This window comes from Nerophis ophidion, linkage group LG05, assembly GCF_033978795.1.
Source record: "Nerophis ophidion isolate RoL-2023_Sa linkage group LG05, RoL_Noph_v1.0, whole genome shotgun sequence".
In the NCBI taxonomy this organism is placed as follows: Eukaryota; Metazoa; Chordata; class Actinopteri; order Syngnathiformes; family Syngnathidae; genus Nerophis; species Nerophis ophidion.
In genome coordinates this window covers 58689778-58707227 of record NC_084615.1, presented here as the reverse complement: position 1 = coordinate 58707227, position 17450 = coordinate 58689778, and the positions used below count along the sequence as shown (strand labels likewise).

The 17450-nt window shown below is 38.5% G+C and overlaps 1 protein-coding gene and 1 long non-coding RNA gene across 3 annotated transcripts in view; one reads left to right on the top strand and one right to left on the bottom strand.

Annotated features, from left to right (window-relative positions):
* aff2 (AF4/FMR2 family, member 2) overlaps positions 1–9735 on the top strand; it is a 399395-nt gene extending 389660 nt beyond the window's left edge. For both annotated transcript variants that reach the window (XM_061901648.1, XM_061901649.1), the window contains 2 exons: positions 2009–2205; positions 8178–9735. In XM_061901648.1, the coding sequence (XP_061757632.1) occupies positions 2009–2205; positions 8178–8299 (319 nt within the window). In that variant the 3' untranslated portion in view covers positions 8300–9735. The remainder of the gene's footprint in view (positions 1–2008; positions 2206–8177) is intronic.
* Positions 1–17450, bottom strand: part of LOC133553438 (uncharacterized) — a 32105-nt gene that overhangs the window by 10578 nt on the left and 4077 nt on the right. The window contains exon 2 of the long non-coding RNA XR_009806909.1: positions 2563–2726. This is a non-coding gene — a long non-coding RNA (uncharacterized LOC133553438). The remainder of the gene's footprint in view (positions 1–2562; positions 2727–17450) is intronic.

Here is a 17450-nt window from a genome sequence, read left to right as displayed (position 1 = left end):
AGGTGTAATGCCATCATGGGGTTGGGGAAGACATCCTGCCCCAAGTTGAGGAGCTCAAGCACCTCGGGATCTTGTTCATGAGGGAGGGAAGAGTAAATTGTAAGGTCGGCAGGCAAATTGGTGCAGCGTCTGCAGTGATGTGGACGCTGTATCGATTCGTTGTGGTGAAAAACGAGCAGAGCCATAAGGCTAATCCCTCAATTTACAAGTCGATCCACATCCTTATCCTCACCCATGGTCATGAGCTGTAGCTTGTGACCAAAAGGACAAAACCCTGTGTACAAGCGGCTGAAATTTGTGTTCTTCGTTGGGTTTATAAAGCGCTTTTCATACATAAAAGAAATGCAACGCAAAGTGCTTTACAAAGTTAAAAACAATACCTCGGTGACCCATATCCCCCATTATCACATACAGTACGAACGCATGGACACAGATACCAAACACAAACACACATTGGCAACTATATGGACCAATGATTGCATGGCTGAGTACAGAGGAGACATGTCAGTAAACACTATCACAGGAGCCACCTGCACCAGGAGGTCATCAGACCATGACCACCAGGACGCTGAAACAAAAGCGCCCCCACAAGCACAGCCGATAACCCCTGAGGCAGATGGCTCATCTGAGGAACGTTAAAAAATACAAATAATATAACTTGTAAAATAGTAAGAAGCATGTGTAGGGATAAAGAAAGTACGCTGGAGGGGAAGCCAGAGACGGGATGCTTACTACTGAGAGTGAACTACATTACGGCATAGGCTCCTCAGGCCCGCTGGTCCAGATAGCAGTAGACAGATACGTTAAATGGATTTCACTCCTTATTTCGGTCATTTAAGAGACACATTCCTCTGCGCACATGCTTGCTAGCTTACTATTAAATTTGCACATGTTTTAAGACACGAAAAAACCTTTAGTATATCAGGCCCATATTGTTTTGTTTTTGTGGCTACTTTTTGAAACAGGCGTGGATAACTTTTTCGTTACCCAGCTTTGAAAAAAAGAAAAAAGCCGCAATAAGAAGCCACGATTCAATGCACATGCGCAATGTAGCTGACGACATAGAATGACTGCAATGCGACTGGTCCATGCAGATTAATGATAATAGATAGTAGTTTATTGATTCTTTCAGGAGAGTTCCCTCAGGAAAATTCAAATGACGCAATTCATAATAGACAGTACAGATAAGAACGAAATTTGGTTACATTTGCTCATGGTAGTGCAGGATAAAAGAGCAATAAAGTGCAGATATGAATAAATAGATAACTGTACAGATAAATATATTGCACTTTTGCATATGCATCCATGTTTATGGATGTATGTTATATTGTCTTTATATTCTAGTGAGTTAATCCATTTTTGGGGGGAATTGAGGGGATTATTTTGCATAACATACAAAGACTTGTAATGATCCAATAGTCAAATCCACAGCACATTTGTTTTTGTGTGGGTGTGTAATTTAGACGTGTCATCAAAATCATACAATTGTTACTCTGGCCGAAAATGAATGACAAGGGAAACTTTGCACAAAATATGTTGTTAGAACCACCCCAAATAAAAACATGCTGAAAATATTCCACAAGGTCAGAGAAACTGCAGTAATCAAGCTAAATGAAACATGTTTGTGTGTTTCCTGCATGTTTTTAATGACAGCGGCAACTTTGTTTAAAATAAACAATCAGAACGACTCAAAAAAAAAAGAAAAGGAAATATTCCGCAGTAATCAAGAAGAGCAGGAGTGCTAGGACAAATAAATAAACCATGAAGGGGTACCTAGTCCATCACGACATGATCATGACCTTTGTGAGTATGTCCTAAATGTTCCATTATATCAGCTTATCTGAATCAATCTAAGTTTTAAATCAGTAATTGTCGGCTGTTTGCCTCTGAGCGTTTTTTTTTTTTTTTTTTACCAACAAACTCCAAACAGAGACCTCCAGCAGACAATCAGTTGCTGCTTTAGTCTCATAGCATGACTTGGCTCCAACAGCTTCTCTGTGTCCTCCAGGATCAACGGGACTCCATCTCCACTCTCGCTCAGCCCCTCTCCGGCCAACAGCGGAGGAGCTCCTGTTTCGTCAGGCAGCGTCACCATTCCCCAACGCATTCACCACATGGCGGCCAGTCACGTCAACATCACCAACAACATCCTGCGCAGCTATGAACACTGGGAAGCAGCGGATCGACTGTCCACTGGTAGCCAAGGTAGGAATTAGTTTTTCAATTGATGCCACTGATTCATGTAAAACACTATTTAAGTCCAGTCTTAAAAAGTATTAGTCAGTAAACCTTCACCTGTACCATTGAATGAGATCCAGTACAAGAGCTGCATTAAGCATCCCGCATTTTTAAAGTCACAATGATTAGTTTGACTTTCATCATGTTACAAACATCCACTGAACTAGAAAACATTGTTTTACGTACGCCGGGGGAAGAAGACGACACTAAAACCAGGATCAGGTCAACAGGTTCATTGAAACCCTTGATGAGTGTGTGGGAGGTGTATGCTACTCTAAGTTTTTGGTGCAAAACGATGTGTAGAATTAACAAAGTAGATGTTACCAGGGTTTGTTGTAAGTGCGTGATGGATGGATCCTTCGTCAATCCAGAGGGGCAGGGCAAGAGGTTAGTCCGTGGGCAAGCAGGGGTCGAGGATCGAGGGAGGCAGTCCAAAATCCAGAGAGGAGTAGAGGCACACAGCTCGATCACGGGGAACAAGAAGGACACTGCGGGGAGCACAAAGGACATGAGATACGGGAACAAGGAAGTAACAAGGAGAGAGCAAGTACGCGGGAGGGGAAGCCAGAGACGGGATGCTTACTACTGAGAGTGAACTACATTACGGCATAGGCTCCTCAGGTCCGCTGGTCTTTATACTACTTGTCATCATTAGTCCCAGGTACGCTGATAGCAGATTGATTGCAGCTTTGCCGTTACGTGGGGCGTGCACTGGCGTGATGCCATAGGAGATGCTGGCAGAATTTGCTGCAGATGAAAAGCGGGTTTCGAGCCCACGCCGCGACAGTTAGATTACAATATAACTACACAACTGATTTTTATCGAACTTAAAGAACCCCTTAAATTTAAATTTTACTTAAGTAACTTGCTAACTACTGGTAACTTTTTTTGGTTCTCTTTTGGTTCTTTTTGCCAATTGGAATGGAATCATACATTGTACTTTATGATTTTTGTCATCGACTTAGGTTTGGTGGTTTATGTTGTACATACAGTAAATCTCTGAAATGTGAGCTTCTTCGGCTTCACACAAAAGCTAATACATTGTATGAGGCAGTGGTCCCCAAAGTGCAGCCCTGTGGGTATTTGAAGCCCCGCGGTTTGATGTTTTATTGGTCCACGGTCTTTTCTAAAAATAAACATAAAATTACAACATCAGAAAAGGGGGTTGGGGCCCTGGAGAGGCTCAAAGGGTGTCTGAAAGTAACAAAAAAAAGATTAAAATTGTCACGGTTTAGTGTTTGTCTGGACCCCAGAATGCAGAGACGGCAGGGTAATCAAGAAATTTATTTTATTAGGGACAGTGCAGGAAGGACAAAAACGAAGATGTACAACCAAGTCTGCAGGGAAGTGCACAAAGGGCAAAAGGGTTTAAGAAGCATAAAGCACAAAAAGCAAAGCAAAGCGAAACAAATTATTCAGTCATAACAAAAGGGACAGGGCTAGCGTAAGAAGCATCCTGATTGCCAACCATGGGCGGGTGAGGGAGCCAGCGCTCAGACCATGGGAAACGGTGGTTAATAGAGTGGAACAAAAAATGGAATGAAAAATAAGAGTGCTGGACAAGAAACAATACAAATTACAGGAACTAATGACTGTCATGTGAGATCATAACACAGTTGTTAATGCTGAAAACTAATACTTGTGTTATTAACTAATACTGTCATCTATAACACAAAGCTGACACATAATTATATCTCTTAGATATAATTTCTCTATTGAAAACATCAAAATGCAGCATATCCTAAAAATAACAAAAACTATCACTAAAAATAAATGTAATGACCAAATGCTGAAATTTGACACCAAAAACATTAACAAATAATGATATATAATTATAACCATATGCCTACGTACAAATGTATGTTCTTTTAGCCTTTTTACAAATTAATTATATAAAACTGGCGCCCCACATGCTTTGATTTGTCGGTATGGCAAATGTACAATAATTATTGTATATGTATGATAATGTCAGCCTCTGTATGATGTACTGTACTATTGATCATTCCAAAAATCCCTTGATGTATGTTAACGTTTCCATCAACATAGAATAATTTTATGCTTCTCTCACGATAATTTGTCAATTAACATTTGCCAAGGCCGGTATGCGGCCAAGGCTGGAAATAATTTAGACAACCTTGGTATAGTAGAATTTTTTTAACTGAAATAACTTCAAAATATTGTGTACTTTCTATAACCAAACTATTGTTGTACAGTAGTGATGTGACTCTTGCAACGACTCACGGTTTTATTCAATTCCAGTTCATGGGGCGACGATTCAATTCAGAATCATTTCTAAGATTCAAAACATTTCTCAATTAAAATGGATTCTTGCAAAATATGTTTGAGGTGTAAAAATCATAAAATCTCATCAAATTAGACTGCATTTACATGTTTATATTTCATTTACATTTCACAAAAGCTATTCTTGGCTGCTGACGCACGAAGTACAAGCACAATGAGTAAGCGCTGAGATGGCTTTATATAAAATTAAATAGTTTTGTTTTTGTTATTGATTATTGAAAACTATAAATTGATTTAGAATCACAATAAATACAAACCGCAATTTGAATTAATTTTTTTCAGCACCCTGACTGTACAATACTGCTTTAAGCCACACACACTCATACACATATACAAAGAGGATAACCACTGTTAATAAAAAGATGTATAAACAAGAGCATATTTACATGACGAACAAGAAGTGCGTAATTAAAATAATCCTGATTTTACATAGGTATGAAGAAGATGTTTCCTGCTGTAAAGAAATGTGCAGAGATGCAGAAAGAAACTAGAAAATTCCTGCGGAAATTTTGATGGGCCTGCTATCTGTGCCCTGGACCTCTGGCCGGGGGTCGCTGGAAGCCGCCGTACTTTGAAGATGGTGCCGAGTGTCCGAATCCGAGAGTTTTAGGTGTAACTGTACAAAATGAGCTACAGAGTTAGGCTAAAACGTTAGAATGCCCACATTAAAAAGTTAACACCTACCATGTGAGCAAACTAGAGATGTCCGATAATATCGGACTGACGATTTTATCGGCTGATAAATGCTCTAAAATGTAATATCGGAAATTATTGGCATCGGTTTCAAAATTATCGGTATCAGTTTCAAAAAGTAAAATTTATGACTTTTTAAAACGCCGCTGTGTGCATGGACGTAGGGAGAAGTACAGAGCGCCAATTTAACTTAAAGGCACTGCCTTTGCGTGCCGGCCCAGTCACATAATATCTACGGCTTTTCACACACACAAGTGAACGCAAGGCATACTTAATCAACAGCCATACAGGTCACCCTGAGGGTGGCCGTATAAACAACTTTAACACTGTTACAAATATGTGCCACACTGTGAACCCACACCAAACAAATATTACAAACACATTTCGGGAGAACATCCACACCGTAACACAACCTAAAAACAACAGAACAAATACCCAGAACCGCTTGCAGCACTAACTCTTCCGGGACGCTACAATATACACCCCCGATACCTCTACCCCCCACCTCAACCTCCTCATGCTCTCTCAGGAAAGCATGTCCCAAATTCCCAGCTGCTGTTCTCAGCCATGTTAAAAAAATGAATGCACTTTGTGACTTCAATAATTTTTTTTTCATAACTTGAGTTGATTTATTTTGGAAAACCTTGTTACATTATTTAATGCATCCAGCGGGGCATCACAACAAAATTACGCATAATGTGTTAATTCCACGACTGTATACATCGGTATCTGTTGATATCGGAATCTGTAATTAAGAGTTGGACAATATCGGAATATTGGATATCGGCAAAAAAGCCATTATCGGACATCTCTAGTGCAAACGTTAGCATCATAACAGTTAGCATGTTTCATACACCAAGTTACCTGACTCAAAGGTGTATGCCTGCGAAAATAGAGAAAAAAGTGTAAAATTTGACTAAAAACGTAGCATGCTTAAGTTAGGATTGCCAGCATGCTATCGTTTGCATGCTAACAGTTAACAAATGTCACATACCAAATTATATGACTCTGGTGTAAACGGTTGCAAAACTAGCTCAAAAAGTTAGCATGCTAACAGTTAGCTTGTGTTACGTATCAAGTTAAATGACTCTTTAACAGTTGCGTACGTATTCAATGGGCCCATAGCGATTGGTTTTTGGAATAACGTCGCCATTCTAACATAAAATGTTCCCAACGAGACCTTTCCGACGGTATAACCTACGGCATGCGGGGGCCTGTTCGCCTCTTGTTAGGCGTAAGAGAAACGTGCGGAACTATAATAACAATAAAGTTAGAAGTATGAGCAATAATAATATGGGCTGCTTCCATTGCAGCAGGCCCACAACTAGTCATGTACGCTGGGCGCTGCATTGAAACAAGCTCTATCAGTAAAATAAAATAAAATAAAAAATGCTAAAGCTGAACTCTTACGAGGTCTGATGAAGTCTCAGGTGGGTTGTTTATGTGTATGGTGATATTTGCATGCAGTCAGTGAAGAATACAATACATTTTTCACAAAAATGACGTATTCATTTCAGTTTTTATGACGTATTTTAAGGCACCACTGTTCTGCAATGAATCGATTTACGTGGACCCCGACTTAAACAAGTTGAAAAACTTATTCGGGTGTTTCCATTTAGTGGTCATCCATCCATCCATCCATCTTCTTTCGCTTATCCGAGGTCGGGTCACGGGGGCAGCAGCCTAAGCAGGGAAGCCAAGACTTCCCTCTCCCCAGCCACTTCGTCCAGCTCTTCCCGGGGGATCCCGAGGCGTTCCCAGGCTAGCCGGGAGACATAGTCTTCCCAACGTGACCTGGGTCTTCCCCGCGGCCTCCTACCGGTTGGAAGTGCCCTAAACACCTCCCTAGGGAGGCGTTCGGGTGGCATCCTGACCAGATGCCCGAACCACCTCATCTGGCTCCTCTCGATGTGGAGGAGCGGCGGCTTTACTTTGAGCTCTTCTCAGGTGGCAGAGCTTCTCACCCTATCTCTAAGGGAGAGCCCCGCCACCTGGCAGAGGAAACTCATTTCGGCCGCTTGTATCCGTGATCTTGTCCTTTCGGTCATGACCCAAAGCTCACGACCATAGGTGAGGATGGGAACGTAGATCGACCGGTAAATTGAGAGCTCTGCCTTCCGGCTCAGCTCCTTCTTCACCACAACGGATCGGTACAACGTCCGCATTACTGAAGACGCCGCCCTGATCCGCCTGTCGATCTTAAGATCCACTCTTCCCTCACTCGTGAACAAGACTCCTAGGTACTTGAACTCCTCCACTTGGGGCAGGGTCTCCTCCCCAACCCGGAGATGGCATTCCACCCTTTTCCGGGCGAGAACCATGGACTCGGACTTGGAAGTGCTGATTCTCATTAAGGTCGCTTCACACTCGGCTGCGAACCAATCCAGTGAGAGCTGAAGATCCCGGCCGGATGAAGCCATCAGGACCACATCATCTGCAAAAAGCAGAGACCTAATCCCGCGGCCACCAAACCGGAACCCCTCAACGCCTTGACTGCGCCTAGAAATTCTGTCCATAAAAGTTATGAACAGAATTTAGTGGCCAATCGTACGGAATATGTACTTTACTGTGCAATCTACTAATAAACGTCTCAATCAATCAATCAATGCCTTCTTGTCATATCGCACAATGCTGATTGCAGAACCTGATGGTACACAAATGTTAACAAAACCAAGCTCTGTGAAGTGTGGCCAATACTTTGTTTAACTTGAAAAGTGTTTTTGTACTCGCTGTCTTGCACTAGATCCAGGTGTTCCTAATGTTGAGGCCAGGGACTACATCAGTAAACGCTGGACTTCACTTTCGGCGCCGTACTTGACAAACAACGGCAGCGTCAACAGTCTCAGGGCCCTTCTGTTGCCTGCTAATGTTCTCAGCTGTGTCACAGACAGAACCCTGAGTGTAGTTAAGTGTTTCAGCTCAAGTGTCTCCTTCTCTCCCTGCAGAGTTCTTTCAGGAGCTGGATTCTGCCATGGAGCCGTTGACTCAGCAGAGCAGCATGACCGAGCTGGTCCGATACATCAGACAGGGGCTGCACTGGCTCCGCATTGAGGCTCACCTGCTGTAGGCGCTGGACCACGGCCAGATAAAAATGAAAAAAAAAAAAAACATAAAAAAATGTGCCTGGGAGCTAGAACTGGGATAAGCGAGATGACAGCCACAATGATGCTTTCGTCGCCCGCTGGGGTCCTTCAGTGACTCAACGTGCTACAGTGCAGTAATTGTATTGACTCGGTGGATTAATTGGGCAAAAATGCACTTAGGAATGAATGATAACGACATCCTTTGAATGTGACTACAAATTAGCATAATTAAACTGTCTGATGTGGCTCTTTGGAGGGACAACAATTATACTTGGGTACATGTAGTTTAGATTCCTCCCTGAATAGGAATATAAGTTCCATGTATTTTTAATAAGATGGGATCATTTTCAAAAGAAAACGTGACAGGCTGCTGTGATTATAGAGGATAAAGCCTTGGAAGGAAAGCTCTTTAGAGGCTCCAAGAAATGCGCGTCTGATACTGATCCAGTTGGTAAAGTACTGGTCCAATACATCAATTGGATAAGAATCATGAGGCTCCTTTGCAAACACTTCTAGTGAATTAACAAAGGATGAGATACATCATCAGGGGACCAGTGGCAATCGGCCATTGAGAAATATACATGATATCTATCGCCCTATTAGTCATTTGAAAAGGGCGATGACAGCACTTTAGCGTGATGCCAGTACTTAGCCAAGCAGTTCATTCAAATGCACTTAATTAAGAAATGCCCGTTATATTTATTCGCCATTCACAAATATGTTCTTCTAAAAAGGTATTGTTGGGAGTATTACCTTACAAATGTAACAGTCATGTATTACTTTTATGTGCTAATTATATATACCGTATTTTTCGGAGTATGAGTCGCTCCGGAGTATAAGTGGCACCGGCCGAAAATGCATAATAAAGAAGGAAAAAAACATATATAAGTCGCACTGCAGTGTAATTCGCATTTTGGGGGGAAATTTATTTGATAAAACCCAACACCAAGAATATACATTTGAAAGGCAATTTAAAACAAATAAAGAATAGTGAACAACAGGCTGAATAAGTGTACGTTATATGACACATAAATAACCAACTGAGAAGGTGCCTGGTATGTTAATGTAACATATTATGGTAAGAGTCATTCAAATAACTATAACATATAGGACATGCTATACATTTACCAAACAATCTGTCACTCCTAATCGCTAAATCCAATGAAATCTTATACGTCTTGTCTCTTACGTGAATGAGCTAAATAATATTATTTGTTTTTTACGGTAGTGTGTTAATAATTTCACACATAGGTCGCTCCCGAATATAAGTCGCCGGCCAAACTATGAAAAAAACTACGAGTTATAGTCCGAAAAATCCGGTACTTTATTTCCCAGACTATAAACCGCACCCAATAATTTAGAATCATTTTTTTATATGTACATACATAATTATATATATATGTAGGTGTGGGAAAAATCACAAGACTACTTTATCTCTTCAGAACTGTTTCATGAGGGGTTCCCTCAATCATCAGGAGATTGAGGGAAATCTCCTGATGATTGAGGGAACCCCTCATGAAACAGTTCTGAAGAGATGAAGTAGTCTTGTGATTTTTCCCACACACACATATTATCGAGCACTATTCTCTGGATAATCCAATCAAGACATAATTATATATATATATATATATATATATATATATATATACATACATACATATATTATATATATGTACATCTATATGTCTTAATTAGATTACCCAGAGAATAGTGCTCGGTAATATGTGCGTGTGGGAAAAATCTTCTGACGATTGAGGGAACCGCTCATGAAACAGTTTTGTAGAGATGAAGTAGTCTTGTGATTTTTCCCACACACTATATATATATATATATATATTTATATATAAGTGAAGATATATACCGGTACGTTGTGAAATTAGATATTTACATCGAATTATTTTGTACCTTAGTTGTTTACAAACGGCTGATCAAACAAAACAGAAAAGTCATTGATGTATTTATTCATTCTTTATGAAATGTTCTCCTTTTTTGATGAGGTTCAAGATGTTTATCCAGATTTGTTTTAATTGTACTTTCTAAGCACTTTGGGCCTAAATTTTCTAATGGTTTGCATATACTAAAACACGTGCAAACCTAATAGCACTCGCAGAGCTTATCTACTACGTGTGCAAAGTAGATTGCGTCTGTTAAGTGAGCAGAAAGATACAGTTTGCGTCTCTGTTTTCATTAATATGCAAAAACATATGCCGTTCATTAGAAGGCTCAAAATGCAAATATAATTATTTAGCACCAGCAATGTGATTTATCAACAGTCCTTGTGAAGGACGTGCACACTGACACAGACGCACACGGCTGTGAGAAAAGAGGTGTCAATGTTTTGAAAAAATATTCGACATATCGTTTATTCGGCAATTTTTTGTTATAATTTTATTGCTGCTAGATGACTTAAAGGGCTGATTAAAATTCATTCAATTGATGTGTTTTGGCGTCTTCTGGCGTTTTTGTTTAATTGTCGTCCGTGCGGCAATTTCATCTTTGAGCTGATGAGTGATGATTACGGGCTGATTTGGAAATAACAGACACCAAAACAAGAGCAAGATGTGTTATTCATATTTCTCCTATCTGAAAACGTGCGATACAATATGCATTTTGTTGCAGTAGGATCATTCCAGCGCACCACAGCAGATGTACAGGAACCGAAACATGGCACCGGTTAGTGACAAAATAAGTTTTGGATCCGGTGCCCACTTTTAGTGACAAAACATGATCATAATGTAAGACATTTTTATTTTGTAAATATGGTTAAACCGGATGTGTAGTGTAGCACTTTTATTTTGAAGCCGGAAATGTGATTGTTTTTTAGAAGTGTCTTGAAATGTTTTGGTGTTGGATAGACTGTTTGCCACAAAAAAGTCTTCTTTCGACCGCCTGCCGAACGTCTTTCAATTCTGTTGAGCTTTTATATCATCTTACTTATTAAATCAGCCACAGTAACAATCTAAATCAGGGGTCACCAACACGGTGCCCGCAGGCACCAGGTAGCCCGTAAGGACCAGATGAGTCGCGCGCTGGCCTGTTCTAAAAATAGCTTAAATAGCAGCACTTACCATTGAGCTGCCTCTATTATTTAGATTTGATTTATTTACTAGCAAGCTGGTCTCGCTTTGCTTGACATTTTTAATTCTAAGAGAGACAAAACTCAAACAGAATTTGAAAATCCCCAAAAATATTTTAAAGACTTGGTCTTCACTTGTTTACATAAATTCATTTATTTTTTTACTTTGCTTATTATAACTTTCAAAAAGACAATTTTAGAGAAAAAAGACAACCTTAAAAATTGTTTTAGGATTTTAAACACATATACCTTTTTACATTTTAAATTCCTTCCTCTTATTTCCAAACAATTTAAGTCAATGTTCAAGTATTTTTTTTTTATTGTAAAGAATAATAAATACAGTTTAATTTAATTCTTTATTTTAGCTTCTGTTTTTTCGACAAAGAATATTTGTGAAATATTTCTTCAAACCTATTATGATTAAAATTCAAAAAAATTATCTGGCAAATCTAGAAAATCTGTAGAATCAAATCTTAATCTTATTTCGAAGTCTTTTGAATTTCTTTTGAACTTTTTGTTCTGGAAAATCTAGAAGAAATAATGATTTGTCTTTGTTAGAAATATAGCTTGGTCCAATTTGTTATATATTATAACAAAGTGCAGATTGGATTTTAATCTATTTAAAACATGTCATCAAAATTCTAAAATTAATCTTAATCAGGAAAATTACTAATGATGATCCATAAATTATTTTTTTCAAAAAGATTTAAATTAGCTTCTTTTTCTCTTCATTTTTTTTCAGTTTAATTTTGAATTTTAAAGAGTCAAATTTGAAGATAAACTGTTTCAAAATTGTATTTTCATTTTTTTTCGCATTTTTATATATATATATATATATATATATATATATAGATTCATTTATTAAAGGTAAATTGAGCAAATTGGCTTTTTCTGGCAATTTATTTAAGTGTGTATCAAACTGGTATTCCTTCGCATTAATCAGTACCCAAGATGTAGCTCTTGGCTTCAAAAAGGTTGGTGACCCCTGATCTAAATGTTATGTTATCACTGCACCTTAACCGTAATCTGAAGACGGAAGTGAAGCACCACCCACCTCTAGAACGACGCATGCAGCAGGCATTTTCTGCAGGGATGTTGCCTCTTCTCACGGCAAAAAATAAATAAATAAATAGTCCTTTCTTGTCGGGAGAACCACTTGCCATGGCTTTGAACCTGATAGTTACATAAGGTTGACTTTCCTTTGTCCATTTCTGCTCGCTTGTGGCCAGTCATTAATAAGTGAGCATCAGCAGAGTTCCCCACGCTACGGCACAACCTGGGGGTCAAAATGGACGCGTGGGCGTTAATCGCCCGTTAAAAAATTAGTGCTATAATTTTAAATTATAGTTAATATATAGTTATGTAGTGTATATAGCAGGGGTCGGGAACCTTTTTGGCTGAGAGAGCCATACAAGCCACATATTTAAAAAAGTATTTCCATTAGAGCCATATAATATTTTTTTTAAGACTGAATACAACTAAATGCGTGCATTTTTAAGTAGGACCAATATTTTTAGAGTATAATAAGTCTCTTATTCTTTTTAATAACACTGTAATTCTGAAGCTTACCAACAATAAAGAAAATACTTCGTACCATTAATGCGACTTCTTGAACAGGTGCCATAGAAACTGGATGGATGGATAAAAATGCATGAGAATGTTTTATATTTTGAACGTTATTTTTGACACTGATTACCAGCGGAATTATTCATTAGTTATCTTGTTGAGCAATGTCAGCTAAGATTTATCTGAGAGCCAGATGCAGTCATCAAAAGAGCCGCATCTGGCTCTAGAGCCATTGGTTCCCTACCCCTGGTATATAGTTATAGCCCTAATAAATATATAAAACCCTAATTTAAATAATTTGTCTTACCTATATAGGTAATTACAATCACCTAAATATTTTATAAGGGTCACACCTGAAGAACAACATTACATTATGATCAAATATAATTGCGGGAAAACTGTTGCGCTGGGCATTTGTTGTCTGTTTGTCTGTCTTGATAACCAATACTAATACATTTCAGTAATACGAACCAATAATGTGCAAAAACACAATAAAACAAGGTATGGCATTTCAGAGAGAAGCATTTTGTGTACCGGGGATGATTACTATTATTAACTGAGAAAGAAACATATATTCCAGTACAATATTACTGATGTGCCTGAGTATAGAGTGAGTAAAATAACAAAACATTGAACAATTCAATAAATTATACCCACAAGAAAATAATTTACAGACAAAATGCATCTTCATTTCCATTGAGCTACAGACTACCAGGCCTGTGAGACGACTGTGGAATGTAATTAGTTGTTAACATAGTTTAAGTTACATGGACCAACACTCAGATTCTGAAGGCCCTAAGCAGATTACATGAACATGGCAACACATAGAAGCTTAAATCTGAAAATCTAATATCTAAAAGTGATGTATACATATTGGAAGTAGCTTCGCCAATAGAAATGCTACAATAGGAAATGAATAAACTGTTGGGAATAAATGAATCCAATTACTATGATTTAAGTTGTACATGTAGGTCAGTGCTGCGGATAGTGTTCAGACCTTGATGCCCCACTTCAATCATTTTAGTGATTGTAGCATTCAACCGTTTATGTAAAATATACAAAATGACCAAAGAATGATCAATCTACCAATGCGCTTTGTTTTTAAAGCCATTTTACTGTGGCTCAGTTCTAGCTCCCATGGTAACCCGGCCAATGAACTCCTCCAACATTCTCCACAAATGGCCTGTGTAACGAAGCCAACTTGGGACAACATTGCATTGGATCAAATCAGCACTGGCCATTTTGGTCGTTTGTTGTGTTGTCGTGTGTATACGTGTACAGCTGATTGTGTCAACATGACTGGATAGTGATGTTTGTGCTACACAATTAGAGACTGTGACTTCTGCAAACAGTGATGTTGTGTTGTAGTCATTGTGGTTTGTGCCGATTCAAAGTGAATGGACGATTGACTGATGTATATTCTGTAGTGTGTGCGCGTGTGTTTGTGCGTGGGGGACAGGTGTGTGTTTATGGTTGCTTTCACACAGCAACAAATCTGTCATTTCTTTACGGCACAACTACAAGTTTCCTCCTGTGCCGTTTTATTTATTTCTTGTCATGGTCTGTGTAAATCCAGCTCATTCAGAGTGAGTGTTTCAGTTCTCGTTTGGCCACTGCTGAATGTGTATGAAGACAATGCGGATGTGAAAGGAAAATTTCACTTTGACAACAAAAAAAAAAAAAGGAAAAGAAAAACTCAAGTGCCTCTATTGGTGTCCAGTGGGAACTGCTCTATTTATTTAAGAACAAAGAATGATTCTAAGTGATTTTCCATACCATATTGGTACAAATATGAGATTGTTTTTCGTAAAACCAAATGTTTCCATAAGCTTTTTACTAGCATTTATGACGACACTGGGCTTTGGCTTTAAGGAAAAGACAGTATGTGATTCAAAGTGTCAGATTTCCATCAGTTGTTGATCTTTTTTTTTGTCGATGTTTTTGAGGGTTTGTCTGAAATGCCTGATATGAAAAACATTGCATGCAATAAATGGTAGTGTCAGACCAACAACTTTTTGTCTTTGAAGTGTTTTTGCTGACAGAAATGTTGCTTTGAAACAGTGCTCCTCAACTTTTATTTGTCATGCCCCTTTAGGGGACATGTTATTTTTATAAACCTGACATCAGTGTGTAAAGAATCTCACCACATGGGCTCAGGAACATTTCAGAAAACCACTGTCAATAACTATCTGTAGGTGCAAGTTAAAACTGTACTATGCAAATCAAAAGCCCATTTATCAACAACACCCATAAACGAAGCCGGCTTCGCTGGGCCCGAGCTCAACTAAGATGCAAAGTAGAAACGTGTTCTGTGGTCTGACAAGTCCACATTTCAAATTGTTTTTGGAAACTGCGGAAGTCGTGTACTCCGGAACAAAGAGGAAAATAACCATCTGGATTACTATAGGCACAAAGTTCAAAAGCCAGCATCTTTGACTGTATGATGGTGTATTGGTGCCCAAGGCATGGGTAACTTACACATCTGTGAAGGCACCATTAATGCTGAAAGGTACATACAGGTTTTGGAGCAATATATGGAGCAACGTTATAGTGGACGCCCCTGTTTATTTCAGCCAGACAATGCCAAGCCAAAGAATGCGGGTGCGAGACTGGCCTGCCTGTAGTCCAGACCTGTCACCTATTGAAAATATGTGGCGCAATATGAAGCCTAAAATACGACAACAGAGACCCTGGACTGTTGAACAACTTAAGCTGTACACCAAGCAAGAATGGGAAAGAATTCCACCTGAAAAGCTTTGAAAATTGGTCTCCTCAGTTCCCAAACGTTTACTGAGTGTTGTTCAAAGGAAAGGCCTTGTATCACAGTGGTAAAAATGCCCTTGTGCCAACTTTTTTGCAATGTATTGCTGCCATTAAATTCTAAGTTAATGATTATTTGCACACAAAAAAAAAATACGTTACTCAGTTTGAACATTTAATATCTTGTCTTTGCAGTTTATTCAATTTAATATAAGTTGAAAAGGATTTGCGAATTATTGTGTTCTGTTTGTATTTAAGATTTACACTACGTGCAAACTTCACTGGTTTGGGGTTTTGTATCTCGTTTTATTACTCACCTCCCACTGCAGAACTCACTTTTACAACACGATCAAGCCGTGTAATGTTAGCTTCACACAGGAACCTCTTCAAAAGAAAAAAAAAATACTAATTCATTTTGTGCATCTGCGTTCTTGAGGTGATAAGAATGTCAGTGTAAAAAGACTTTAACGTAACACTTGATATATATTTAATAATTCAAGAACAGGACCAGTTTGTGTACTTCATGTCCTCCCTGTAGAATGAATTCAGCACTTAGCTTAAAGCCGGAAAGAAGTCAGAATATCCCGGAATATTAACATTTTAAATGTTTAGGTTTACTGCAATACTGCTGTATTTTTAAAAAAATCCTTTTTCATGGTTAGGCATATTCTACTCAGCATTTTCACGATTTTTTTTTGTTTTTTGCTTCAGATATTTATTATATTTATTAATTTATGGTAATTTCCATAGAAGTTGGTTTGATGGCGCTATCTGCAGGGGTACAAGATTTCTTTGGGTATGAAGTCAACAGAGGGCGTTGTCTAACAGGTCAATTACGCTAACCCAATATTTTCCAGCAGGAAGATACTATGGCAAAAAACGTTTTGAAGTTACACTACTAGGTATTGTTTGCCTGTAAATTGTTCACTAATGTGTAAAACTGCATTTAAAATGTTTTTAATAACTTAGAGGCAAAGTACAAGATTTGGACAGCATTTTTTTTAGTACATGTTACCTCTGTGTTTGTCATTCGCAGATCAAGTCATAAAATTGCAGCTTGAACAATATTTCCATATGCATCACTTTAAATGAGAGTTAATGTACACCAGGGGTCCCCAAACCTTTTGACCCGAGGGTCGCATTGGGTTAAAATAATTTAGCCGGGGGCCGGGCTGTGTGTGTGTGTGTGTGTGTGTATGTATATGTATGTATATATATATATATATATATATATATATATATATATATATATATATATATAAAATAGCAGGGTGTTCAAATACTTATTTTCTTCACTGTGTGTGTGTGTGTGTGTGTGTGTGTGTGTATATATATATATATATATATATATATATATATATATATATATATATATATATATACATACATATATATATACATACATACATACACACACACACACACACACACACACACACACACACACACACACACACAGTGAAGAAAATAAGTATTTGAACACCCTGCTATTTTGCAAGTTCTCCCACTTAGAAATCATGGAGGGGTCTGAAATGTTCACGGTAAGTGCATGTCCACTGTATGAGAGATAACCTAAAGTAACCTAAGTATTTGAACACAAACATAAATATTTGGTAGAGTAGCCTTTGTTTGCAATTACAGATGTCAAACATTTCCTGTAGTTCTTCACCAGGTTTGCACAGACTGCAGGAGGGGTTTTGGCCCACTCCTCCACACAGATCTTCTCTAGATCA